This window comes from Nesoenas mayeri, assembly GCF_963082525.1.
Source record: "Nesoenas mayeri genome assembly, contig: SCAFFOLD_102, whole genome shotgun sequence".
Taxonomy (NCBI): domain Eukaryota; kingdom Metazoa; phylum Chordata; class Aves; order Columbiformes; family Columbidae; genus Nesoenas; species Nesoenas mayeri.
In genome coordinates this window covers 98810-123948 of record NW_027659954.1, presented here as the reverse complement: position 1 = coordinate 123948, position 25139 = coordinate 98810, and the positions used below count along the sequence as shown (strand labels likewise).

At 59.8% G+C, this 25139-nt stretch overlaps 2 protein-coding genes across 2 annotated transcripts; both read right to left on the bottom strand.

Annotated features, from left to right (window-relative positions):
- Nucleotides 1–716: 716 nt before the first annotated feature.
- Nucleotides 717–10561, bottom strand: POLA2 (DNA polymerase alpha 2, accessory subunit; the record flags this gene model as incomplete). Its single annotated transcript, XM_080364683.1, has 18 exons — nt 717–1336; nt 2040–2166; nt 2289–2348; nt 3123–3229; nt 3959–4148; nt 4908–5095; nt 5205–5243; nt 5661–5779; nt 5985–6027; nt 6104–6166; nt 6247–6387; nt 6470–6558; nt 6640–6833; nt 7972–8075; nt 8178–8232; nt 8375–8457; nt 8555–8682; nt 10372–10561. The coding sequence occupies 18 exons, from the start codon at nt 10559–10561 to the stop codon at nt 1202–1204; spliced, it is 2055 nt and encodes a 684-aa protein (XP_080220809.1). The 3' UTR covers nt 717–1201.
- An 867-nt stretch (nt 10562–11428) lies between these two features.
- Nucleotides 11429–24874, bottom strand: CAPN1 (calpain 1). Its single transcript, XM_080364693.1, is given in 26 exon segments — nt 11429–11603; nt 12246–12304; nt 13336–13452; nt 13558–13636; nt 13752–13805; nt 13807–13821; nt 13940–14004; nt 14126–14183; nt 14823–14888; nt 14962–15001; nt 15085–15128; nt 15130–15297; nt 16394–16480; nt 16482–16573; nt 16644–16804; nt 16885–16959; nt 17036–17085; nt 17087–17122; nt 17916–17999; nt 18854–19022; nt 19114–19247; nt 20919–21037; nt 21877–21931; nt 21933–21947; nt 22676–22939; nt 24761–24874. Coding segments are annotated over 25 exon segments (2133 nt in total). The 5' UTR covers nt 24761–24874; the 3' UTR covers nt 11429–11576.
- Nucleotides 24875–25139: the final 265 nt, after the last annotated feature.

Below are 25139 nucleotides of genomic sequence, written 5' to 3'. Positions count from 1 at the left end.
AAACCCCAAAAATGCCCCAAATCTCCACAAACCAGCCCTGAAACCCTCAAAACCCCCAAACTCCCCCCAAACCCCCACCCCTCCAAATCTCCCCCAAACCCCCTCCCCAAAACCCCAAATGCCACCCCCAAAACCTCCTGAAACCTCCAAATCCCCCCAAAACCCCAATCCCCCCCAAAAAACCCCATAATCCCACAAATCCCCCCTGAAATGCCAAAATCTGCCCCCAAACCCCCCCAAAATCTCCCCCAACTCACCCCAAACTCCCTCAAAACCTCCAACCCCCCCCCCCCAAAATGCCCAATCCCCCCCAAATCCCCTGAAACCCCCAATTCCCCCCAAAAAACCCCAAATCTCCCCCAAAACCCCCCTGGAAACCCCCAAATCCCCCCCAAGTTCCCCCCAGCTTCCCCCTGGAAACCCCCAAACCCCCCCCAATTCCCCCCCCCAAATAACCCCCCCAAATCCGCCCCATACGGGGCTGGAATGGGCAGGTAATTAAGCAGCAAATTAACGAAGCTCCGACTGCCGCGACACAGCGGCAGCGCCTCCACTAACACAAACCAGCCTTTTTGCCCCAAAAAAGCCGTTTTTCCCCCCAAAAAAGCCCTTTTTCCCTCGTTTTTTTTCCCGCCAGAACCAGAACCAACCACCAAAGGAAAAGTTTAATTAATTTCTGTTTAAATCGTTACAAATTTGAGGCTGTCTGGGCGGGTGTTCCTGGTGGGACTGTCGTATTTCATAGGGAACCATGGGGGCCAGTGTCCGGTCCATATGGCCATGGGGGTCCATGGGGGCCGGTGTCGCGTCCAGTTGGCCATGGGGGTCCATGGGGGCCAGTGTCAGGTCCAGATGGCCATGGGGGGCCATGGGGTCCATGGGGGCCGGCGTTGCGTCCAGATGGCCATGGAGGTCCATGGGAGCTGGTGTCAAGTCCGAATGGCCATGGGGGTCCATGGGGGCCAGTGTCCGGTCCAGATGGCCATAGGGGACCATGGGGGCCAGTGTCTGGTCCAGATGGCCATGGGGGACCATGGGGGCCAGTGTCGGGTCCAGATGGCCATGGGGGTCCATGGGGGCCGGTGTAGCGTCCGGATGGCCATGGTGGTCCATGGGGCCCGTGTCCGGTCCAGATGGCCATGGGGGACCATGGGGGCCGGTGTCGGGTCCGGATGGCCATGGGGGGCCAAGGGGGCCAGTGTCAGATGCGCACGACCTGTGCGGCCACGCGGGGGGTCCCGTCGGCCCCGCGGCGCAGGGACAGGCGGCCGAACGTGCCCCCGGTGCGGCCCTTGGCCAGGCGGCCGGGGTTGAGGCACACGCAGCCCAGCACGTCCTGCGGGTGGGAACAGAGCGCGGGGTCACGACGGCACCACGGTCACCCCAAAAAATGGCGCCAAAATCGCCTCAGGGCTCAAAATGGCGCCAAAATCGCCTCAGGTCTCAAAATGGCGCCAAAAACGCCTCAGGGCGCAAAATGGCGCCAAAATCTCCTCAAGTGTCAAAATGGCGCCAAAATCGCCTCAGGGCTCAAAATGGCGCCAAAATCGCCTCAGGGCTCAAAATGGCCCCAAAATCGCCTCAAGTCTCAAAATGGCGCCAAAAACGCCTCAAGTCTCAAAATGGCGCCAAAAATCACCTCAGGGCTCAAAATGGCGCCAAAATCGCCTGAGGGGCAAAATGGTGCCAAAAATCACCTCAAGTCTCAAAATGGCGCCAAAAACGCCTCAAGTCTCAAAATGGCACCAAAAATCACCTCAGGGCTCAAAATGGCGCCAAAATCGCCTCAGGGCTCAAAATGGCGCCAAAATCACCTCAGGGTGCAAAATGGCGCCAAAAATCACGGGGTGTTTTGGGGGGTGTTTTGGAGTGTTTTTTTGGTGTTTTGGGTGTTTTTGGGGTGTTTTTTGGGTGTTTTTGGGTGTTTTTTTTGTGTTTATGATGGTTTTGGTGGTTTTTGGGGTGTTTTGGGGTGTTTTTTTGGTGTTTTTGGTGGTTTTTGGGGTGTTTTGTGGTGTTTTTGGGGTGTACCGCCCAACCTTGACGAAGTAGCGCAGGTCCGAGGGGGTGACGAGGACGTGGGGGGTGACGGGGAAGGCGCCGTAGCTGTAGAGCCCCTCGTAGTCCACGTTGAGCTCCTCCGAGGGGGGGTACAGCGGGTAATAACTGCCCAAAACAGCCAAAAAAGGAGGTTTTGGTTAAAAAAGGACTTCAAAGGGGAAAGGTGGTGGATACAGTGCGGGATTTGGGCCAAAAAAGGGCGTTTTGGGGTGGGTTTGGGGCGTCACCTCCGCTGCGTCAGGATGTGCTTGAGGATGCGTGTGAAGCGGTCGGAGCCGCCGGCCGATCTGGGGGGAAAATGGGTGAAAAAGGGGAGAAAATGGTTAAAAAAGGGGAGAAAATGGTTAAAAGGGAGAAAATGGTTAAAAACCACTGTGGGTTGTGCTCATTAATTAGGCTAATTAATGATGTGGCAAGGGAGGGAAACAGGAGGCGCCCCCAGGGTGAGGGTTTTGGGGTAAAACGGGGGGATTTGGGGACCCACCTGGTTTTGGGGGGAAATGGGGGGATTTGTGCCCACCTGCTGGTTTTGAGGTGAATTTGGGGTGATTTTGGGGTGAATTCGGGGTATTTTGGGTACCTGTTGGTCTCCTCAGCTCCCAGGTGCAGCAGCAGGTTTGGGGTGATTTTGGGGTGGTTTTAGGGATGATTTTGGGGTGAATTTGGGGTATTTTGGGTACCTGTTGGTCTCCTCGGCCCCCAGGTGCAGCAGCAGGTTTGGGGTGAGTTTTGGGGGTGATTTTGGGGTGAATTTGGGGTATTTTGGGTACCTGTTTGTCTCCTCAGCTCCCAGGTGCAGCAGCAGGTTTGGGGTGATTTTGGGGTGGTTTTGGGGATGATTTTGGGGTGAATTTGGGGTATTTTGGGTACCTGTTGGTCTCCTCGGCTCCCAGGTGCAGCAGCAGATTTGGGGTGGTTTTGGGGGTGTTTTTTGGGGTGATTTTGAGGTGAATTCAGGGTATTTTGGGTACCTGTTGGTCTCCTCGGCCCCCAGGTGCAGCAGCAGGTTTGGGGTGAGTTTTGGGGGTGATTTTGGGGTGAATTTGGGGTATTTTGGGTACCTGTTTGTCTCCTCAGCCCCCAGGTGCAGCAGCAGGTCGGTGGAGGCGACACCCAGGACGGTGCCACCGAGGTCCAGGGTACAGGGGTTGGGGACCAGGAGCACACGCTGTGGGCGGCACCACAATCACACCCCAAAATGACCCAAAACCACCCAAAACCACCCCAAAACCACCCCAGAACACCCAAAAACCACCCCAAAGGTGCACCAGAACACCCCACCTCGCCCTAAAAATGAACCAATCCTGCCCCAAATGCCCCCCAAGTTGCTCCAAAATGGCCCAAATCTGTAGTAAACCACCCCAAAATGCCTCAAAATGTCCCAAAATAGCCCCAAAATGCTCCATAAATCACCTAAAAGTGCCCCAAAGCTGCACTAAAATGTCCCAAAATCGCCCAAGATGCCCCAAAGCTGCCCCAAAATGTCCCAAAATAGCCCCAAAATGCCCCAAAGCTGCCCCAAAATGTCCCATAAATCACCCCAAAGTGCCCCAAAGCTGCACTAAAATGTCCCAAACCCACCCAAAATGCCCCAAAGCTGCCCCAAAATGTCCCAAAAGCACCCAAAATGCCCCAAAGCTGCCCCAAAATGTCCCAAAACCACCCAAAATGCCCCAAAACACTCCAAACCTGCCCCAAATGCCCCAAATCGGTGCCAAGTCACCCCACCCTGCCCTAAAATGTCCCAAACCTGCCACAAAATTGTACTTAAACCACCCCCACAAGTGCCCCAAAACCACCTGAAAATGCCCCTAGAACACCCCAGAACACCCCAAAAGGCCCCAAACGCCCCAAAACGCCCCAAACGCCCCAAACGCCCCAAAGGCGGGGCCGGTACCGTGTGGTCGGCGCGGGGCAGGTCGGGCCAGGGCAGCGGCGGCTGCGGGAACACGGGCGGCAGCGCCACGTCCCGCGGGGACGGCACCACCACCAGCGCCGGGCACCAGCTTTGGGGTGAAAAACGGGGAAAACGGGCAATTAGTGACAATGGGAACGGGGACAGCACCACCACCAGCGCCGGGCACCAGCTTTGGGGTGAAAAACGGGGAAAACGGGCAATTAGTGACAATGGGAACAGGGACGGCACCACCACCAGCGCCGGGCACCAGCTTTGGGGTGAAAAACGAGGAAAACGGGCAATTAGTGACAATGGGAACAGGGACGGCACCACCACCAGCGCCGGGCACCAGCTTTGGGGTGAAAAACAGGGAAAACGGGCAATTAGTGACAATGGGAACAGGGAAAATGGGCAATTAGTGACAATGGGAATGGGAGTGGGAGCATGAGCGGGGGGGCACCAGCTTTGGGGTGAAAACTGGGGAAAACGGGTAATTAGTGACAATGGGAACGGGGGTGGGACCACGAGCCGGGGGGGCACCAGCTTTGGGGTGAAAACTGGGGAAAACGGGCAATTAGTGACAATGGGAATGGGGGTGGGACCATGACCGGGGAGGGGGCACCAGCTTTGGGGTGAAAACCGGGGAAAACGGGCAATTAGTGACACAGGAATGGGGGGAAGAAACCAAACGGGGAGCGGGGGGGGAAGAGACTGGGAAAATGGGGAGAAATGGGGGAAAAGCCAGGGAAAATGGGCAATTAATGAGGAATATGGGGGGGAAAATGGGGAGGAGCTGAGAGATGGTGGTTTTGGGGTAAAAAAGGGGAAAAATAGACAATTTGGGGGGAAAAAAAAGGGGAAAAAGCCCCAGGAACCATTCCTGGTTATTCCCCCTCAGATTTTTGGGGCGGAGAAGCCCGAATTGAGCGCTGAGCCACATCCCCGGGGCTCTGAACCAAATCTGATCGTTTTCACCCGTTTTTTCCGCAGGGCTCGGAGGAGGCGCCGCACGCGGAGCCCGTTTGGGGTGAAAACAGGGGGTTTTGGGCAAAAGCGGCGGGACCTGCGGGTGCCGTCCAGGATGGAGCGCAGGCAGAGCCTGAAGACGTCGCCGAAGGAGCCGGGGAGGTCGCAGCGCTGCCGTTTGGGGGGAAAAGGCCCGTTTTGGGGCGTTCGGCCCGTTTTGGGCGTTTGCCCCGTTTTTGGGGCGTTTGCCCCGTTTTTGGGGTGCCCGGGCCCCTCTCACCTGCACCTGCTCGTGTCTGGCGTCCAGGAACGGCCCCAGCTGGCGGGAAACGGGGTGAAAACACCAGGAACGCGGTAAAACAACCGGAAAAGGGGATGGGGGGGGGGTTTGTTGTGGATTCGGCTCCAGTTTGAGCCACCGATTGGGGCAAATTCAGAACAAAAAGGGACAAAAGCAGGAAGAGGTTGGGCCGGTGTCCCTGTGTCCCCCATGATGTCCCCATGTCCCCACCAGCAGACACAGGTGGAGCTGGTCCCATGTCCCCCATGGTGTCCCCCATGATGTCCCCATGTCCCCCATGATGTCCCCACCAGCAGACACAGGTCTGGCTGGTCCCATGTCCCCCATGATGTCCCCATGTCCCCCATGATGTCCCCACCAGCAGACACAGGTCTGGCTGGTCCCATGTCCCCCATGATGTCCCCATGTCCCCCATGATGTCCCCATGTCCCCCACCAGCAGACACACGTCGGGCCGGTCCCGCTCCATCACGTCCAGCAGGTCCCTCAGGGGCTCGAAGGCGACACCGTCCGAGGGGGTGAAGGGGCCACAGGCCACGAGCACCGAGACATGATCTGGGGACAGAAACGGGGGGTTTGGGGACAGAAACGGGGGGGGTCCAGGGGACAGAAACGTGGGGGGGTTCAGGGGACAGAAATGGGGCATTTGGGGGACAGAAACGGGGGTTCGGGGCACAGAAACGGGGGGGGTTCGGGGCACAGAAACGGGAGCGTTTGAGGACAGAAACGGGGGCGTTTGGGGGCCAGATCCTGCTCTGACCTGGCAGCGGTTCCGTGGGCGCGTGGAAGGGAAGGGGCACCCCCTGCAGAAAAACCACCAGTGACCCCCAAACGCTCCTTTTGCAGCCCAACGCGGGCGCGGGCGCCGCGCGGCGTCACCTCGTAGATCCTGGTCACCCTCATCCTCCTCCCGGTGCTGTTGGTTCCCTCCAGCGCCACAATCTGCGCGACAAGGTGAGAAAGCCGCGGTTCGGCTCCACGTTCGGGGCGGAAAACTCGGGGGGGTTCCCCCAAATCCTCACCTGCCCCGGAAAAAGGGAGAATTCGGTCAAATCCGAGAGGTCCAGCGGGATCTGCGCCGCGTCACCCACCAGCAGCACCGACTGCGCGTTCAGCTTCCCGGCGCTGTCGCACGCGATCTGGCCCAAAACCGTCACCGGCTCCTGCGGGAAACGGCCCCAAAACAGCTTTTTAGCCCAAAAAAGTGACGTCCCAAAGTCCCCTTTGGAGCGCGGGGGACGTCACCTGCGCCGGCAGCGTCACCGAGGCGAAGTCCTCCAGCTGGTGGTGGCGCTTGAGGGCGTCCCCGAGCTCCTCCATCCGCCACAGCAGCACTGTCCAAAACACCCCAAATGGCCCCAAATCAGCGCCCGGCGTGGGGGTCGCCCCGTGTCCCCCCCGCGTGGCGCCGTCACCTTCGCGCACGTCCAGCGGCTTCTGGAACATGAACTTGTAGGGTTTGCTGAGGTGCCGCTCGGGGGGCCCGAAGAGCCGGGGGGCGCAGCCGGGGGGCCCGAGGCTGCTCCACGACATCCCCGGCGCGTCCCCGAGCGCGGCCACCACGTCCCCACGGCCCCCGCGCGACGCGTAATGACGGGACGGGGTGGCGCTGCGGGACAGCAACGGGGTCACTGGGAGCACCCGTGACACCCCATGAGTGTCACCGGGAGCACCCGTGACACAGTGACACCCACAAACGTCACCGGGAGAACCCGTGACACAGTGACACCCACGAGTGTCACCCCATGAGTGTCACCAGGAGCACCCGTGACACAGTGACATCCACGAGTGTCAACGGGAGCACCTGTGACACAATGACATCAGTGACACCCACGAGTGTCACCGGGAGCGCCTGTGACACAGAGACACCCCACGAGTGTCAATGGGAGCACCTGTGACACAATGACATCAGTGACACCCACGAGTGTCACCAGGAGCACCCGTGACACAGTGACACCCACAAATGTCACCGGGAGCACCCGTGACACAGTGGCACCCACGAGTGTCACCAGGAGCACCAGTGACACCCCATGAGTGTCACCGGGAGCACCGGTGACACCCCATGAGTGTCACCAGGAGCACCCGTGACCCCAGTGACATCACTGTGAGCATCAGCGACACCTCCAGTGACACTGGTGACATCACTGTGAGCACCAGTGACACCCCCACAAGCACCAGTGACATCACCATGAGCACCAGTGACACCCCCATAACCCCAGTGACATCACTGTGAGCACCAGTGACACCCCCATAACCCCAGTGACATCACCATGAGCACCAGTGACACCCCCATAACCCCAGTGACATCACTGTGAGCACCAGTGACACCAGTGACATCACCATGAGCAGTGACACCCCCACAACCCCAGTAACACCCCCAGTGACACCAGTGACATCACTGTGAGCACCAGTGACACCCCCATGAGCAGTGACAACACCATGACCCCAGTGACACCCCCATAACCCCAGTGACACCAGTGACATCACTGTGAGCACCAGTGACACCCCCACGACCCCAGTAACACCCCCAGTGACATCACTGTGAGCACCAGTGACACCCCCACGACCCCAGTAACACCCCCAGTGACACCAGTGACCACCATGACCAGTGACACCCACACCCCCATAACCCCAGTGACATCACTGTGAGCACCAGTGACACCCCCCACGGCCCCAGTGACACACCCACAACCCAGGTGACATCACGGGTGACATCACGGGTGACATCACAGGTGCCACCCACTGACCTGGGGGAAAAGCTGCCGGGCGAGAAGGGTGCGCGGGGACTGCGGCCCGAGAGCCGCTTGTGCCGCGGCTGCTCCGGGCTGGAGACGCCGCGTTTCCGGGCCCCCTGCGCCAAAACCAACAGGCGCTCAGGACGAGAAGCTTCCGGGGTAGAAAAGGGTCCATTTTGGGGTGAAAAACCCTCAATTTGGGGTCACTTTGCGGTTACCTTGGAGGGCGTGGCGTAGGCGTCCAGGAGCTCCTCCTCCTCCTCCTCCTCCAGGCTGGCGCTTCGTTAAGGAAGCCGCTAATTACCCAGCGCTAAGGAGGCCTCGCTCGCAGGGGAGGGGCCAAATGGGACCACCCCCCCCAAGCAACCCTAAGACCCCCTTTTTTTGGTGTTTCACCCCAAATCCATGCGGATACAGGTCCTGCAGCGAGTGGACGTCGTGGAGGCCCCGGTGGGGACGGTCACCGCGCCGGGGGCCGCGGCTGCGCCGGGACAGGAGCTGGGGACACGCGGTGAGTGACCCACGCGTCCCCCCCTTTCCCCGGGTGATTGGGGGGTGGGTTTGGGGACATGGGGGACGTCGGGGACCCCGTCACCTCGTGCTCGAAGGCGTCGAGCGTGTGGGCGCCGAGGCGCGTCCCCAGCTCCTTGGTGGTGACAAACGCCAGCAGCTCGTTGGCCAACGTCACCGGGCCCAGCGCGTGGGTCACACACAGCTCCAGCACTGGGAACACACGGTGTACCCGACACCCCCATAATGCACCCCCTGGGACCCCAAAATGTACCTGACACCCCCATAATGGACACCCTGGGACCCCAAAATGAACCTGACACCCCCATAATGCACCCCCTGGGACCCCCAAATGTACCTGACACCCTGTAATGGACCCCTGGGAACCCCAGAACAACCCCCTGGGAACCCACAATGTACCTGACACCCCCATAATGGACACCCTGGGACCCCAAAATGTACCTGACACCCCCATAATGCATCCCCTGGGACCCCCAGAACAACCCCCTGGGACCCCCAGAACAATCCCCTGAGAGCCCAAAATGTACCTGACACCCCCAAAACAACCCCCTGGGAATCCAAAGTGTACCTGACACCCCCATAATGGACACCCTGGGACCCCCAGAACAACCCCCCTGGGACCCCCAGAACAACCCCCTGGGAACCCACAATGTACCTGACACCCCCAAAACAACCCCCTGTGAACCCCAGAACAACCCCCTGGGAACCCACAATGTACCTGACACCCCCATAATGGACCCCCTGGGACCCCCAGAACAACCCCCTGGGAACCCAAGGTGTACCTGACACCCCCATAATGGACACCCTGGGACCCCCAGAACAACCCCCTGGGAACCCAAGGTGTACCTGACACCCCATAATGGACACCCTGGGACCCCAAAATGTACCTGACACCCCCATAATGGACCCCCTGGGAACCCAAAATGTACCTGACACCCCCATAATGGACCCCCTGGGACCCCCAGAACAACCCCCTGGGAACCCACAATGTACCTGACACCCCCATAGTGGACCCCCTGGGAACCCTAGAACAACCCCCTGAGACCCCAAAGTGTACCTGACACCCCCATAATGGACACCCTGGGACCCCAAAAACAACCCCCTTGGACTCCCAAAATGTACCTGACACCCCCATAATGGACCCCCTGGGACCCCCAAAATCACCTGACACCCCCAAAACACCCCCGAGACCCCAAAATGTACCGGACACCCCCATAGTGTCCCACCTGGGACCCCCAAAACACCCCTAGAGACCCCAAAATGTACCTGACACCCCCATAATGTCTCACCTGGGACCCCAAAAATCCCCACCACCCCATAATGTCCCACCAGGGACCCCAATCCCCCCCCCCCACCCCCCAAACACCTCCCCTGCCACCCCCAAATTACCCTAAACACCCCCAAATAAACCCCTCGATACCCCGAACCCCCCAAAATCCCGCCGCCCCCAGCCCCCCCATAACCTTCCGGACACCCCAAGCCGCCCAGCACCCCCAACTGCCTCCCCAGCCCCTCCAGCCCCCCATAACCCTCCGGACCCAGCCCCCCCAGCCGCCCCCCCAGCCCCCCCATAACCCTCCGGACCCAAGCCCCCCCAGCCCCCTCATAACCCTCCGGACCCAGCCCCCCCAGCTGCCCCCCCAGCCCCCCAATAACCCTCCGGACCCAGCCCCCCCAGCTGCCCCCCCAGCCCCCCCATAACCCTCCGGACCCAGCCCCCCCAGCCGCCTCCCCAGCCCCCCCCATAACCCTCCGGACCCAGCCCCCCAGCTGCCCCCCCAGCCCCCCAATAACCCTCCGGACCCAGCCCCCCCCCAGCTGCCCCCCCAGCCCCCCCCAGCCCCCATAACCCTCCGGACCCAGCCCCCCCGGTTGGCTCACGCCGGCCGTGCACGTCCTCGCCCTCGCAGCGGAGCTCGAACAGCTCCAGCTCCCGCAGAACCGCCTCGGCCGACACCGGCCCGGGCTCCGGCTCCGGCTCCGGTTCCACCCCGGGCTCCGGTTCCACCCCGGGCTCCGGTTCTGCTCCCGGTCCCGGTCCCGGCTCCGGTTCCAGTCCCGGCTCCGCCATCCCCGCGGCGAAAAGCCCGCGCAGCCGCGACAGCGCCGCGCTTGACGGCAGCGGGGAGGGGAGTGGGCGGGGCCGCGCCTTATTAGGAAACACCTGGGCGGTGCTTTATGGGAATGGGCGGGGTTATGCAAATTGAGGCGCGAACAGGCCAAGGGAAGGGGAGGGGCGGGGAGGGGGCGTGGCCGGCCGTGGGGGGAAAAGGGCGGGAATTTTCGCGCCCCGACGGGGGTTCCTTCGGGGAAGCGGCTGAAGGGACCATCCACTCAGGTCTCTGGTGGGATCCACGCGGGTCCACAACAGGATCCCCCCGGATCCCCGATGGGATCCACTCGGGTCCCTGACAGGATCCACTCGGGTCTGTGACGGGATCCACCCGGGTCCGTGACAGGATCCACTTGGTTCCCCGACAGGATCCACTCGAGTCCCCAACAGGATCCACCTGGATCCCCGACAGGATCCGCTCGGGTCCCCAGCAGGATCCCCCCAGATCCCCATCAGGACCCCCCCTGGGTCCCCAACAGGATCCACCTGGATCCCCGACAGGACCCCCTCTGGTCCCCAACAGGATCCCCCCAGATCCCTGCCAGGACCCCCCCACGGCCCCAACAGGATCCACTCAGGTCCACAACAGGATCCACCCAGGGCTCGGGGATCTGTTGGGATTCACCCCGAGGTGCAGCTGGAGTTGCGGGGGGGGGAAGGACCAGCGAGCAAAACCTTCGATTTTAATAACTTTAACTTATTTTTAATGAATCTGATTTAAAGGCCACGATTTGGCACAAGATCCTGCTGGAGGCGCCGCCCCCCCCCGCCCCCCCCGCCCCGCGGCACAAACAGGCACCGCAACACGGGCAATTCGCCCCAAAAAGGCCGCGGGGACGGGGGCGGACTCTTTGGCAAAGCGCAAAGGGACCTGGGACCCCCCCGGGAGGAAAAACCTACAAAAAGCAACAAAAAGCAACAAAAAAGGGACAAATGCGGCGGGGCGGCTGTTGGCGAAGGCACCGGCGCCTGCTCAGGCGAACATGGTCAACTGGAGCCACTGCGGACGGGGGACCAAGGTCAGGGGGGCGGGGAACCCCGGGGGGGTCAGGGGGGTCAGGGAACCCCTGGGGGGGTCGGGGAACCCCCGGGGGGGTCAGGGAGGTCGGGGAACCCCCAGGGGAGTCAGGGAACCCCCGGGGCTTCAGGGGGGTCGAGGAGCCCCCCGGGGGGGGTCAAGGGGGTCGGGGAACACCCAGGGGAGTCAGGGAACCCCCGGGGGGGTCAGGGAACCGCTGGGGGGGGGTCAAGGGGGGCAGGGAACCCCCGGGGGGTCAGGGGGGTCGGGAAACACCCAGGGGAGTCAGGGAACCCCCGGGGGGGTCAGGGAGGTCGGGGAACCCCCAGGGGACTCAGGGAACCCCCGGGGCTTCAGGGGAGTCAGGGAACCCCCGAGGGGGTCAGGGAGGTCGGGGAACCCCCAGGGGAGTCAGGGAACCCCCAGGGCTTCAGGGGAGTCAGGGAACCCCCGAGGGGGTCAGGGAGGTCGGGGAACCCCCAGGGGAGTCAGGGAACCCCTGGGAGGGTCAGGGGGGGCGGGGGAACCCCCAGGGGGAGCAGGGAGGTCGGGGAACCCCTGGGGGGGTCGGGGAACCCCCAGGGTTGGGGGGAACCCCCAAGGGGGTTTGGGAAGCCCAGATACCTGCACCAAATCGAACGTGACGACCCCGTCCTGATCCACATCCACGGCCTGGAAAAACCCTGCGGGAAAACGGGGTTTAGGGGAAAAATGGGGAAAAATTGGGGGAAAAATTGGGGGAGAAATGGGGAAAAATTGGGGGGAAAAACGGGGAAAAATTGGGGGAAAACAGGGAAAAAATGGGGGAAAAAACGGGGAAAAATTGGGGGAAAAAATGGGGGTAAAATGGGTAAAAATTGGGGGGGAAAACGGGAAAAACTGGGGGAAAAATGGGGAAAAATTGGGGGAAAAATGGGGGGAAAAAATGGGGAAAAATTTTGGGGAAAAATGGGGAAAAATTGGGGGAAAAATGGGGAAAAATTGGGGGGAAAATGGGGAAAAATTGGGGGGAAAACGGGGAAAAATTGGGGGGAAAACGGGGAAAGATGGGGGGAAAATGGGGAAAAATTGGGGGAGATATGGGGAAAAATTGGGGGGGAAAATTGGGGAAAACGGGGAAAAATTGGGGGGAAAAACGGGGAAAAATTGAGGGAAAAAGGGGAAAATTTGGGGGAAAAAACGGGGAAAAATTGGGGGAAAAAACAGGGAAAAATTGGGGGGAAAAACGGAAAAATTGGGGGAAAAAATGGGGGAAAAACGGGGGAAAATTGAGGGGGAAAAATTGGGGGAAAAAATGGGGAAAAATTGGGGAAAAAACCAGGGAAAATGGGGCTGGGCTTAAGGAGTAAAACTGGAAAAACCAGCAGGATTTAAGGGGGAAAATTAGAAAAACGGGGAAGGATTTATGAGGAGAAGCTGGAAAAGCCCCATTTTCTCCGTTTCCAAAGCACAAACCCCCGCGGGTTTGATGCGAAACGCCGGAAAACGCCATTTTGAAGGATTTAACCTCAAAAAAAGGCTGTTTGCCCATATCACCCCCAAATCTTTACCCCTGAACCCCCATGAGGTTTTTGCAGCTTTTCAGTGGAACTGATGGTTTGAAATCCCCTTTATCCCCATTTCCCGTGGGGTTTGGGGTGAAACGGGGGGATTTTGGGGTGAAACGGCGGGATTTTGGGGTGAAACGGGGGGATTTTGGGCAGGATGTGCTCACGGAACATGGTTTCCAGGCGCACGAGGCAGCAGACGAAGCTGTCGAAGTCGAGCGCCAGGTCGGGCTCCGCGTAGCGCGTGACGATCAACTCGTGCAGCTTCTTGGTCAGTTTGTACCCTTTCCAGCACCAAAAAACACCCCCAAAAACGTGTTGTTAATGAGTTAACGAGAGCCGAGGCGGCGCTAACGAGGCGCGGGGTTAATTAACGAAGCGGGTTCTACCTGCGGCTTCCAGCGCCAGCCGCATCTCGTAGGCGCTCATGCTCCCCGACTTGTCCACGTCGAACTTGCGGAAAATGGCCTGAAAGCCGCAAAACCCCCCAAAAAAAAACAACGCAAGGAGGGGTCACCCGTGGGGGAGGGACCCCGGAGTGCCCTGACCCCCCCCGGTTCACACGGCGACCCCCCAGCCCCACCAGGTAGTTGCGGATGCGGTTCCACAGCACGTTGAACTCCACCAGGCCCAGTTTTGCCGTTGCCGTCTTTCTGTGGGCATTGGGGTTAAGGAAATTGGGGGGTTTGGGGGTGTTTTGGGGGGGTCCTGGGGGTGTCACCCCCCATGGGGACGGGGGTGTCCCCCCAAAACCACGTTGGGGGTGGATACGTCCATGAGGTTGACCATGCTGCGGCACGACTCGGTGCTGAAGCCTTTGGTGCGCAGGTCTTTATCTGCAAAGAGCCGCGTTGATGGGGGTGTTAATGAGCCGCGAGGGTGTTAACGAACCGCCAGAGCAATTAGTAACCCCAAAAATGGTTCTTCTTCCACAGGGTGAACCCCCCGAAATCTCACGTTTGGCGATGATGCGGTTGAGGATGGTCTGGAGCTCCGCCACGCTGATCTCCATGTCCTGGGGACACAAATGGGGTTCGCCTGTTGTCACCCCTGTCACCCGCTGTCACCCGCTGTCACCTGTGTCACCCGCTGTCACCTGTGTCACCTGCGTCACCTGCTGTCACCTGTGTCACCCACATCACCCCGCTGTCACCTGTGTCGCCTGTGTCACCCGCTGCCACCTGTGTCACCCACATCACCCGCTGTCACCTGCGTCACCCACATTAGCCGCTGTCACCTCTGTCACCCCGCATCACCTGCTGTCACCCATGTCACCTGCGTCACCCACTGCAACCTGTGTCACCCGCTGCCACCTGCGTCACCCACATCACCCCACTGCCATCCGTGTCACCCCGCATCAGCCGCTGTCACCTGCATCACCCACATCAGCCGCTGTCACCTGCATCAGCCGCTGTCACCTGTGTCACCCCGCATCACCCGCTGTCACCCATGTCACCTGCGTCACCCGCATCACCTGCTGTCACCTGCATCACCCGCTGCCACCTGTGTCACCTGCATCACCTGCTGCCACCTGCATCACCCGCATCACCCGCTGCCACCTGTGCCACCTGCATCACCCGTGTCACCTGCGTCACCCGTGTCACCTGCGTCACCCCCATCACTCGCTGCCCCCGTGTCCCCGTGTCCCCCTCACCGGCCCCGCCAGCTGCTTGAAGAGCTGCTTGAAGTTCTCGTCGATCTCTCCCTCCGAGAGCACTTTCTGAGGACAAACGCGCCCGTTTTGGTGAGCGGGCGGCGCGGCGCGGCCGCAGCTCCGCCAGCGCCCGTCTCACCTCGTCCGGCAGCGTCGCCTGGATCCCGTCGTCCATCTCCCTGCGGGACAGCGCGGGTGAGCCCGGGCGCGGGGGGCGGCTCGTTAGCGCTAACGAGGCGGCGGCGGCGGCGGCGGCGCTTACTCGGTGCCGGCGCGTTTCTCGGAGAAGACGCGCAGCACGAAGTCGGCCCTCGCGGTCGGGCTCGTAGGTGGACGGCACCACCAGGTAGTCGCCGGGCGGCAGGCGCAGGCGCGCGCTGACCTCGCGCAGGTTGATGAAGTGCTCGGAGCGCGCGCGCGACGCGTGCGCCAGGAAGAACTCGCGCTTCAGGTGCAGCCCCGACTGCCCCGCCAGCTGAAAACGCCCCCCAGCCCCACGGCGGGGGCCGGGAAACGGGGGGCCGGTCAGGGGGGCCGCGCAGCGCGGCTGACCCGCGGGAACGGGGGCGCCGGGGGTGGAACCAACCTCAGGAGGGACCTGCGGGGAAAGCAGAGACGTGTCGCACCGGGGACGCCGACTGACACCGTGCGGTGGCTCTGACTGACACCCACTGACAGTGAGGAACACCGACTGACACTGTGTGGTGGCTCTGACTGACACCGACTGACACCAGGGGACGCCGACTGACACCATGCGGTGGCTCTGACTGACACCGACTGACACTGGGAACACCGACTGACACCATGCGGTGGCTCCGAGTGACACTGGGGAACATCGACTGACACCGTGCGGTGGCTCTGACTGACACCGACTGACACTGGGGAACACCGACTGACACCGTGCGGTGGCTCCGAGTGACACCAACTGACACCGGGGGACGCCGACTGACACCGTGCGGTGGCTCTGACTGACACCCACTGACACTGGGGAACACCGACTGACACCGTGCGGTGGCTCTGACTGACACCGACTGACACTGGGGAACACTGACTGACACCGTGTGGTGGCTCTGAGTGACACCGACTGACACTGTGTGGTGGCTCCAAGTGACACCGACTGACACTGGGGGGACACCAACTGATACCGTGCTGTGACTCCGACTGACACTTGGGGATACTGACTGACACTGTGCAGTGGCTCCGAGTGACACCGACTGACACCGTATGGTGGCTGCGAGTGACACCGACTGACACCGTGCAGTGGCTCCAAGTGACACCGACTGACACCGTGCGGTGGCTCTGACTGACACCGACTGACACTGGGGAACACTGACTGACACCGTGTGGTGGCTCCAAGTGACACCGACTGACACTGCGCAGTGGCTCTGACTGACACTGGGGGACGCTGACTGACACCGTGTGGTAGCTCCGAGTGACACCAACTGACACTGTGCAGTGGCACCAAGTGGCACTGGGTGACACCAACTGAGTGACACTGACTGACACCAGGTGATGCCATGTGCTGGCAGCGAGTGACCCCGGCTGACCCCGCGTGCCGGCGCGGCCGTTACCTCGTAGACGGCGAATCCGATGGTCTCCATGTCCTTGCCGTAGCGGCGCTCGCGGCGCCGGTGCTTCTGCATCAGCGCCAGCAGGAAAACTACAGCCGCGCTCCCTGTCGCCGTCACCGTCGCCGGCATCGTCCACCTCCTCCAGCCGGATCTTGAACTGCGGGTTGATCCAGAAAGTGGCTGAGGACCCAAAGCCGCGTTGAGTTGCGGCTGAAGCCGCCGTGGCCGGGGGGTCCTGGTGTGTGCGCACCGGGGAAGTTGCGGCAGCCGCCGGCGGTGCTGCCGCGGCGCCACGAGCCCTCCAGCAGCTGCGTGTTCCAGGCGCGGAACCGGCGCGACTGCAGCGCGTCCGGCGTCAGGTTGCAGATCTCCAGCCGCGTGAACTCGCGCAGGAAATCCGGGAACGCCATCCTGCCCGCGGACGAGCCGGCGGTGAGTCACCCCCAAAAGCGGCGCCTTTTTTGGGGGGGGATCGATGGCTTTTCGCTCACCAGAACTCGCCGTCCTCCATCTTGACCAGGAGCTGCTGGCGCAGCGCCGGCTCCACCGCGGCCCACTCGGCCGAGCTGCGGGACGCGGGCGCTAATGAGGCGCCGCGCTAACGAGCTGCGCTAATTAGCGGCGGTGGGGTGCGGGGCTCACCTGTCGCTCCAGGGCCCCGTCCACTCCACCTCGCCCCAGGGGTTGCGCACAGCGCACCAGCGGCAGCGTCTGCCCGCGGAACGGCACCTGCGGCCGGCGGCGCCCCGCACCGCCAAAAACGGCCGTTTTCAGCCCAAAACGTGGCCCTGCGCTCCCGCCAGCCACCCGGCGCCAAGTACGTGGGGCCCCAAAACCGCTGTTTTCACCCCAAAACGCGGCACCGCACACCCACTGGGCACCTGGCACTGAGTACGCGTGACCCCAAAGTCGCCGTTTTCCACCCCAAAACTGCCCATTCCACCCCAAAACGCGGCCCCGCACACCCACCAGGCACCCAGTACTAAGTATGTGTGGCCCCAAAACCAGCGTTTTCACCCCAAAACAGCCGTTTTTGCCCCAAAACGCAGCCCCGCACGCCCACTGGGCACCTGGCACTGAGTACGCATGACCCCAAAGTCGCTGTTTTCCACCCCAAAACAGCCGTTTTTGCCCCAAAACGCGGCCCTGCGCACCCACTGGGTACCCGCCACCGAGCACGCGTGGCCCTAAAACCACCATTTTGCCCCAAAAATGGCTGTTTTCACCCCAAAGGAAACGGATGCTCGAATCGGTGCACACCCACCAGGTGCCCGGTACTAAGTACATGTGGCCCTAAAACAGCCGTTTTCACCCCAAAACGGCCATTTTCACCCCAAAACGCAGCCCCGCACACCCACCAGGCGCCCAGCACTGAGTACGTGTGGCCCCAAAACAGCCGTTTTCACCCCAAAACGGCCGTTTTCACCCCAAAACGTGGCCCCGCACACCCACCAAGTACCCGGCATTGAGTACATGTGGCCCTAAAAGCACCGTTTTCACCCCAAAACGCGGCCCCACTGACCTGTTGGGCGCCCGTCACCGAGTACGCGTGGCCCTTCACCAGCTGCCTGAAGGTCACGGCCTCCATGTCCCGTGCGCTTGTGATCTGCAGGAAACACCCAAAAACGGCCACTTTGGGACCCAACGGTGGGGGGTTGGAACACCCGGAAACAGCCACTTTGGGATCCAATGGTGTGGGGTTGGAACACCCGGAAACAGGGATTCAAAACACCCAAAAATGGCAACTTTCAAGACCCAAACCTGGGAATTTTCAAGACCCAAAGCAGCAGTTTTAGAGGCCAAAGAACGGCAATTTAAGGCCCCAAAACGGTGAGATTTCACCCCAAAACTCACGTCAATGGAGCAGCCCAAACTGCAGTTTAAGCCCCAAAACCACGAGTTTTCCCCCCAAAACTCACGTCGATGGAGCAGCCAGAACCGCAGTTTAAGCCCCAAAACCATGAATTTTCCCCCCAAAAACTCACATCGATGGAGCAGCCAGAACCGCAGTTTAAGCCCCAAAACCACAGGTTTTCCCCCCAAAACTCACATCGATGGAGCAGCCAGAACCGCAGTTTAAGCCCCAAAACCGCAAGTTTTCACCCCAAACTCATGTCAATGGAGCATCTGAGCAGCCAGAACCGCAGTTTAAGCCCAAAAACGCAGGTTTTCCCCCCAAAACTCACGTCGATGGAGCAGCGGAGCAGCCAGAACTGCAGTTTAATCCCCAAAACCGCAAGTTTTCACCCCAAAACTCATTTTGATGGAGAAGTCAGAACTGCAGTTTAAACCCAAAACGGTGAGTTCTGCCCCCAAAACTCACGTTGATGGAGCAGCCAGAACCGCAGTTTAAGCCCCAAAACCGCAAGTTTTCACCCCAAACCTCATGTCAATGGAGCATCTGAGCACACAGAACTGCAGTTTAAGCCCCAAAACGGTGAGATTTCCCCCCAAACTCACGTCGATGGAGCAGCCGAGCAGGGAGCCGCGCTCCAGCGCCTCGAGCACGATGCCGAAGAGCCCGCGCGGCGGGCGCCGCAGGTCGAAGCTCTCGGTGACGCCGCCGGTGAAATCCTCGAAGCCCTCGGCCGTGCTGCCGCCCGCCAGCGCCTCGTAGCAGCCGTTGACCCTGCGCGGCGCCGCGTCACCCCATCCCGACGCTTTTCGGCCCAAAACGGGGCTTCGGGGGTGGGGGGAGTGGTGGGTGGGGGAGGGGTTACTTGGCATAGGCTTTTTCCAGCAGCGCCGACCAGAACTCGGAGCCCTCGGCCGAGTGCACGAAGAGCAAACGCCCGTCCCGCGTGGGCAGCAGGTCGTCCACCACCACGTCCAGCCACTCGCCAAACTGCCAGATCTGACCCAAAAATGGGGTGATATGGGGGAAATGGGGTGACAACCGCATCCGGACATGTGGCAAATGGGCAGATCTGACCCAAAAATGGGGGGACATGGGGGGAAATGGGGGGATGTGGGGGGCAATGGGGGGACGTGGGCAGCAGGTCGTCCACCAGCACGTCCAGCCACTCGCCAAACTGCCAGATCTGCCCCAAAAATGGGGGGACATGGGGTGACAACCACATCTGGACATGCGGCAAACGGTCAGATCTGCCCCAAAAATGGGGGACGTGGGGTGACAACCGCGTCCGGACATGCGGCAAATGGGCAGATCTGACCCAAAAATGGGGGGACATGGGGGAGATGGGGTGACAACCGCATCTGGACATGCGGCAAATGGGCAGATCTGCCCCAAAAATGGGGGTAGATGGGGTGATGTGGGGGGGCAATGGGGGGACGTGGGCAGCAGGTCGTCCACCAGCACGTCCAGCCACTCGCCAAACTGCCAGATCTGCCCCAAAAATGGGGGGTGTGGGGGAAATGGGGCGACAACCGCGTCCGGACGTGTGGAAAACGGGCAGATCTGCCCCAAAAATGGGGGAACATGGGGGAGATGGGGTTGGGGGGGAAATTGGGGTTTGGAGGAAATGGGAAATTGGGATTGGGGGAAATGGGGTTGGGGGGAAATGGGGGGAATTGGGAGAAATGGGGTGAAATTGGGGAAATGGGGAGAAATTGGGGAAATGGGGGGAAATGGGGGGAAATAGGGGATTTGGGGGGAAATGGGGTGAGATGGGGTTTGGAGGAAATGGGGGGAAATGGGGTTGGGGAAAATGGGGGAAAATTGGGGGAATGGGGTGAAATTGGGGAAATGGCTTTAGGGGGAAATCGGCGGAAATTGGGGATTGGGGAGGAAATGAGGTTTGGAGGAAATGGAGTTTGGAGGAAATGGGAAACGGGGGCTTGGGGAAATGGGGGGAAAATTGGGGTTTAGGGGAGAAATTGGGGGAAATGGGGGTTGGGGGGAAATGGGGTGAAATTGAGGGAAATGGGGGAAATTGGGGGAAATGGGGGAAATGGGGTGAAATGAGGTTTGGAGGAAATGGGGGGAAATGGGGCTTGGGGGAAATGGGGGGAAATGGGGGAAAATTGGGGGTTTGGGGGGAAATGGGATGAAATGAGGTTTGGAGGAAATGGGGGGAAGTGGGGGGAAATGGGGCTTGGGGGAAATGGAGGGAAATTGGGGGAAATTGGGGGTTTGGGGGGAAATGGGGTGAAATGGGGTGAAATGAGATTTGGAGGAAATGGGGGGAAATGGGGCTTGGAGGAAATGGGGGGAAATGGGGTGGAAATGGGGTTTAGGGGAGAAATGGGGAGAAATTGGGGAAATGGGGGTTGGGGGAAGTGGGGTGAAATTGGGGGAAAATTGGGGGGAAATGGGGTTTAGGGGAGAAACGGGGGGGAAATGTCGTTGGGGGGAAATTAGGGAAATGGGGGGAAATTGGGGTGAAATGGGGTTTGGAGGAAATGGGGGAAGTGGGGTTTGGGGGAAATGGGGGGAAATGGGGTGGAAATGGGTTTAGGGGAGAAATGGGGAGAAATTGGGGGAAATGGGGGTGGGGGGAAATGGGGTTGGGGGGAAATGGGGGCGGAAGCCCCAGATTGGGTGGAAATGGGGGATTTGGCGCACCTGGAAGTGGAAGATGCCGGCGTAGCCGCGCTGGAAGCTCTGGCCCGGCGGCACCACGCGCTGCAGCAGCTGCGGGCTCAGCGTCAGCGACGCGATGGCCGCCAGCAGCCAGCAGTCCCCTTTGGGGCAAAAACACACAGAATTGGGCAAAAATAGGGTAAGTGTGAGTGAGCGATGGCGCCAGCAGCCAGCAGTCCCCTTTGGGGCGAAAACACACAGAATTGGGCAAAAATAGGGTAAGTGTGAGTGAGCGATGGCGCCAGCAGCCAGCAGTCCCCTTTGGGGCGAAAACACACAGAATTGGGCAAAAATAGGGTGATTATGAGTGAGCGATGGCGCCAGCAGCCAGCAGTCCCCTTTGGGGTGAAAACATGGGAAATTGGGCAAAAATAGGGTAAGTGAGAGGGAGCGATGGCGCCAGCAGCCAGCAGTCCCCTTTGGGGCAAAAACACACAGAATTGGGCAAAAAATAGGGTAAGTGTGAGGGAGCGATGGCACCAGCAGACGCTTTGGGGTGAAAACACACAGAATTGGGCAAAAATAGGGTAAGTGTGAGGGAGCGATGGCGCCAGCAGCCAGCAGTCCCCTTTGGGGCAAAAACACACAGAATTGGGCAAAAATAGGGTAAGTGTGAGGGAGCGATGGCACCAGCAGACGCTTTGGGGTGAAAACACACAGAATTGGGCAAAAATAGGGTGATTATGAGTGAGCGATGGCGCCAGCAGCCAGCAGTCCCCTTTGGGGTGAAAACATGGGAAATTGGGCAAAAATAGGGTAAGTGAGAGGGAGCGATGGCGCCAGCAGCCAGCAGACACTTTGGGGTGAAAACACACAGAATTGGGCAAAAACCACACAGGATTGGGGTGGGGAAATGAAACCCGATTTGGGGAAATGAGGCTCGATTGGTGAAGCCCCGTTTTGGGGCAAAAAGGAGGAAAATTGGGCAAATTGGTCGTACCCAGAGCCCCCTGGCAAACGTCGGTGCGGGTGGCGCCGTCCACGATGAACTGCGGGTTGGGGACACAGCTCCTGGAACAGCCAAAATCAGCCCAAAATGACCCAAAATCGGCCCAAAACGACCCAAAATCACCACGGGGAACTGGGGGTGGGGACACAGCTCCTGGAACAGCCAAAATCAGCCCAAAATGACCCAAAATCGGCCCAAAATGACCCAAAGTCACCACGGGGAACTGGGGGTGGGGACACAGCTCTGGAACAGCCCAAATCGGCCCAAAATGACCCAAAATCAGCCCCACCCACCATGGGCCGTTAATTAGTTCATCAATTAACCCCACCCACCTTGGGCCGTTAATTAATTCATTAATTAACCCCACCCACCATGGGCTGTTAATTAGTTCATTAATTAACCCCGCCCACCGTGTGCCATTAATTAGTTCATCAATTAACCCCTCATTCCCCACTCACAGTGAGCTGTTAATTAGCTCATTAATTAACCCCTCATTCCCCACCCACCATGGGCCGTTAATTAGCTCGTTAATTAACCCCTCATTCCCCACTCACACTGAGCCGTTAATTCGTTAATTAATTAACCCCACCCACCGTGTGCCATTAATTAGTCCATCAATTAACCCCTCACTCCCCACTCATTGTGGGCCGTTATTAGTTCATTATCAACCCCTCATCCATTCCCCGCGGACCATTAGCTCATTAATTAACCCCTCGCCCACTCCCCGCGCCGCCAGTGCCCCAATTAACCCCCCAATTAGCGCTCATTAGCGCCCATTAGCGGCTCGGACCGGGGGCCGCTTCCAGGTGACGCCCCGGGTCTTAGCGCCCGCCGGCCCGAGGTCGCGGAAGCCGAGGGAGGCGGGGCCGGCGGGGAAGGCGGGGTCTCGGAACAGCGTCCCCGCGCGCCGCGCCTCCTCCGCCAGCCGCAAGTAGTCCTGGCCCTGGAACCGCAGCGCCGCCTCGTGCCGCCCGGATCCCTCCGCCCGCGCGCGCGCCCGCTGCAGCTGCGCCGAAACCCCGGAGCAGAACACGGGCACGATGGGATCGGACATCTGCGGGAAAATGGGGGAAAAACGGGGCAAAAACGGGGGAAATCGGTTAAAATGGGGTTAAAGTGAACCCGGAGTGGAACGCGGGCACCATGGGATCGGACATCTGCGGGAAAATGGGGAAAAAACGGGGAAAATCGGTTAAAACGGGGTGAATGTGAACCCGGAGTGCAACGCGGGGACAATGGGATCAGACATCTGCGGGGAAATGGGGAAAAAACGGGGGAAATCGGTTAAAATGGGGTTAATGTGAACCCGGAGCGGAACGCGGGCACCATGGGATCGGACATCTGCGGGAAAATGGGGAAAAAACGGGGAAAAAACGGGGGAAATCTGTTAAAACGGGGTGAATGTGAACCCGGAGTGGAACGCGGGCACCATGGGATCGGACATTGGGGGAAAATGGGGGAAAAGCGGGGGAAATCGGTTAAAATGGGGTTAATGTGAACCCGGAGAAGAACACAGGCACCATGGGATCGGACATTGGGGAAAATTTGGGGAAAAAGGGGGAAAATCGGTTAAAACGGGGTTAATGTGAACCTGGAGTGGACGCGGGCACCATGGGATCGGACATCTGCGGGAAAATGGGGAAAAAACGGGGGAAATTGGTTAAAATGGGGTTAAAATGAACCCGGAAAAGAACACGGGCACCATGGGATCGGACATCTGCGGGAAAATGGGGAAAAAACGGGGGAAATCGGTTAAAACGGGGTGAATGTGAACCTGGAGCGGAACGCGGGCACCATGGGATCAGACATTGGGGAAAATGAGGGAAAAACGGGGGAAATCGGTTAAAATGGGGTTAATGTGAACCCGGAGAAGAACACAGGCACCATGGGATCGGACATCTGCGGGAAAAATTGGGGAAAAAAGGGGAAAATTGGTTAAAACGGGGTTAAAATGAACCCGGAGTGGAACGCGGGCACCATGGGATCGGACATTGGGGAAAACGAGGGGAAAATGGGGCAAAACCGGGGAAAATCGGTTAAAATGGAATTTTGGGGGGAACCGGGGTGAAGATTTTGAGGTTTTGGGGAAATTTGGGGGAAAACGCCCCAAAAAATGTAAAAATGGCCAATTCTGGGGGCCCCAAAACATGAGGAAACGGCCCCAAAACTGGTCGGGCCTGTTGGGGTGTGGGCGACTCGTTAACGCCTTAATTAACCATGGAGGTGCTTAATTAACCATGGAGGTGTTTAATTAAGCATTGGGGGAGATTAATTAACCATGGAGGCGCTTAATTAACCATGGAGGGGTTTCATTAAGCATTGGGGGAGCTTCATTAAGCCTTGGGGAGGTTAATGAAGCACTGGGGCCGTTAATTAAGCACTGAGGGTGTTAATGAAGCATTGGGGGGGTTAATGAAGCATTGGGGGGGGTTAACGAAGGTCTGGGGGGGTTAATGAAGCTCTGGGGGTGTTAATGAAGCATGGGGGGTATTAATTAAGCACTAGAGGGCTTAATGAAGCTCTGGTGGGTTAATAAAGCATTGGGGGTGTTAACGAAGCTCTGGGGGTGTTAAGCATTAGGGGGGCTAATTAAGCACTAATTAGAACTGCTGGGGGGGGGTGGGGACACCCCAATTGTCCCCAAAAGTGGGGGGGGCGGGGGGGGGGCAGTTTTGGGCCCAATTTGCAGCCGTTGGGGGAGATTCCTCATTAACAACTTCTCACTAATGAGTTTCTTCATTAACAGGGTGTCCCCCCCCCAGCCCCCTCCCACCCCCCCCCCCGGTTCCACAACCGAACCCCCGCAGCCGTTTTTGCCCGTTTTGGCCGTTTTTTGCCCCCGTTTTCTTCCCGGGCGGGGGGACACAGGACGTACCTCGTGGGGGGGGAGGGGCCGCGACGCTCCCAAAGTCGCCGATTTTGGGTAAAAGCGGGAAAAAGAAAACCCACCCCCAAAAGGTGTGTGGAAGCGGCCGCTGGAGCAGGAAGGAGGAAGCGGGGTGACCCCCCCCCGCCCCGCCCCGAATGGTCCCGCCAAGGGCGCGGGGGGGGGGGGGGAATGGGGGGGGGAACACGCGGGAATTTGGGGGGGGGGGGGGTGGATTTTGGGGCCGTTTGGGCGGTTTTGGCGCCTCCTGGGGCTGCGGGGGTTTTGTCGCATTGCAAGGGGGGGGGGGGCGGGGATAATGGGGGGGACATGGGGACAGCGAGGGGGGGGGCGGGACGTGGGGACGCTCAGTTTGCCCGTTTTCCCC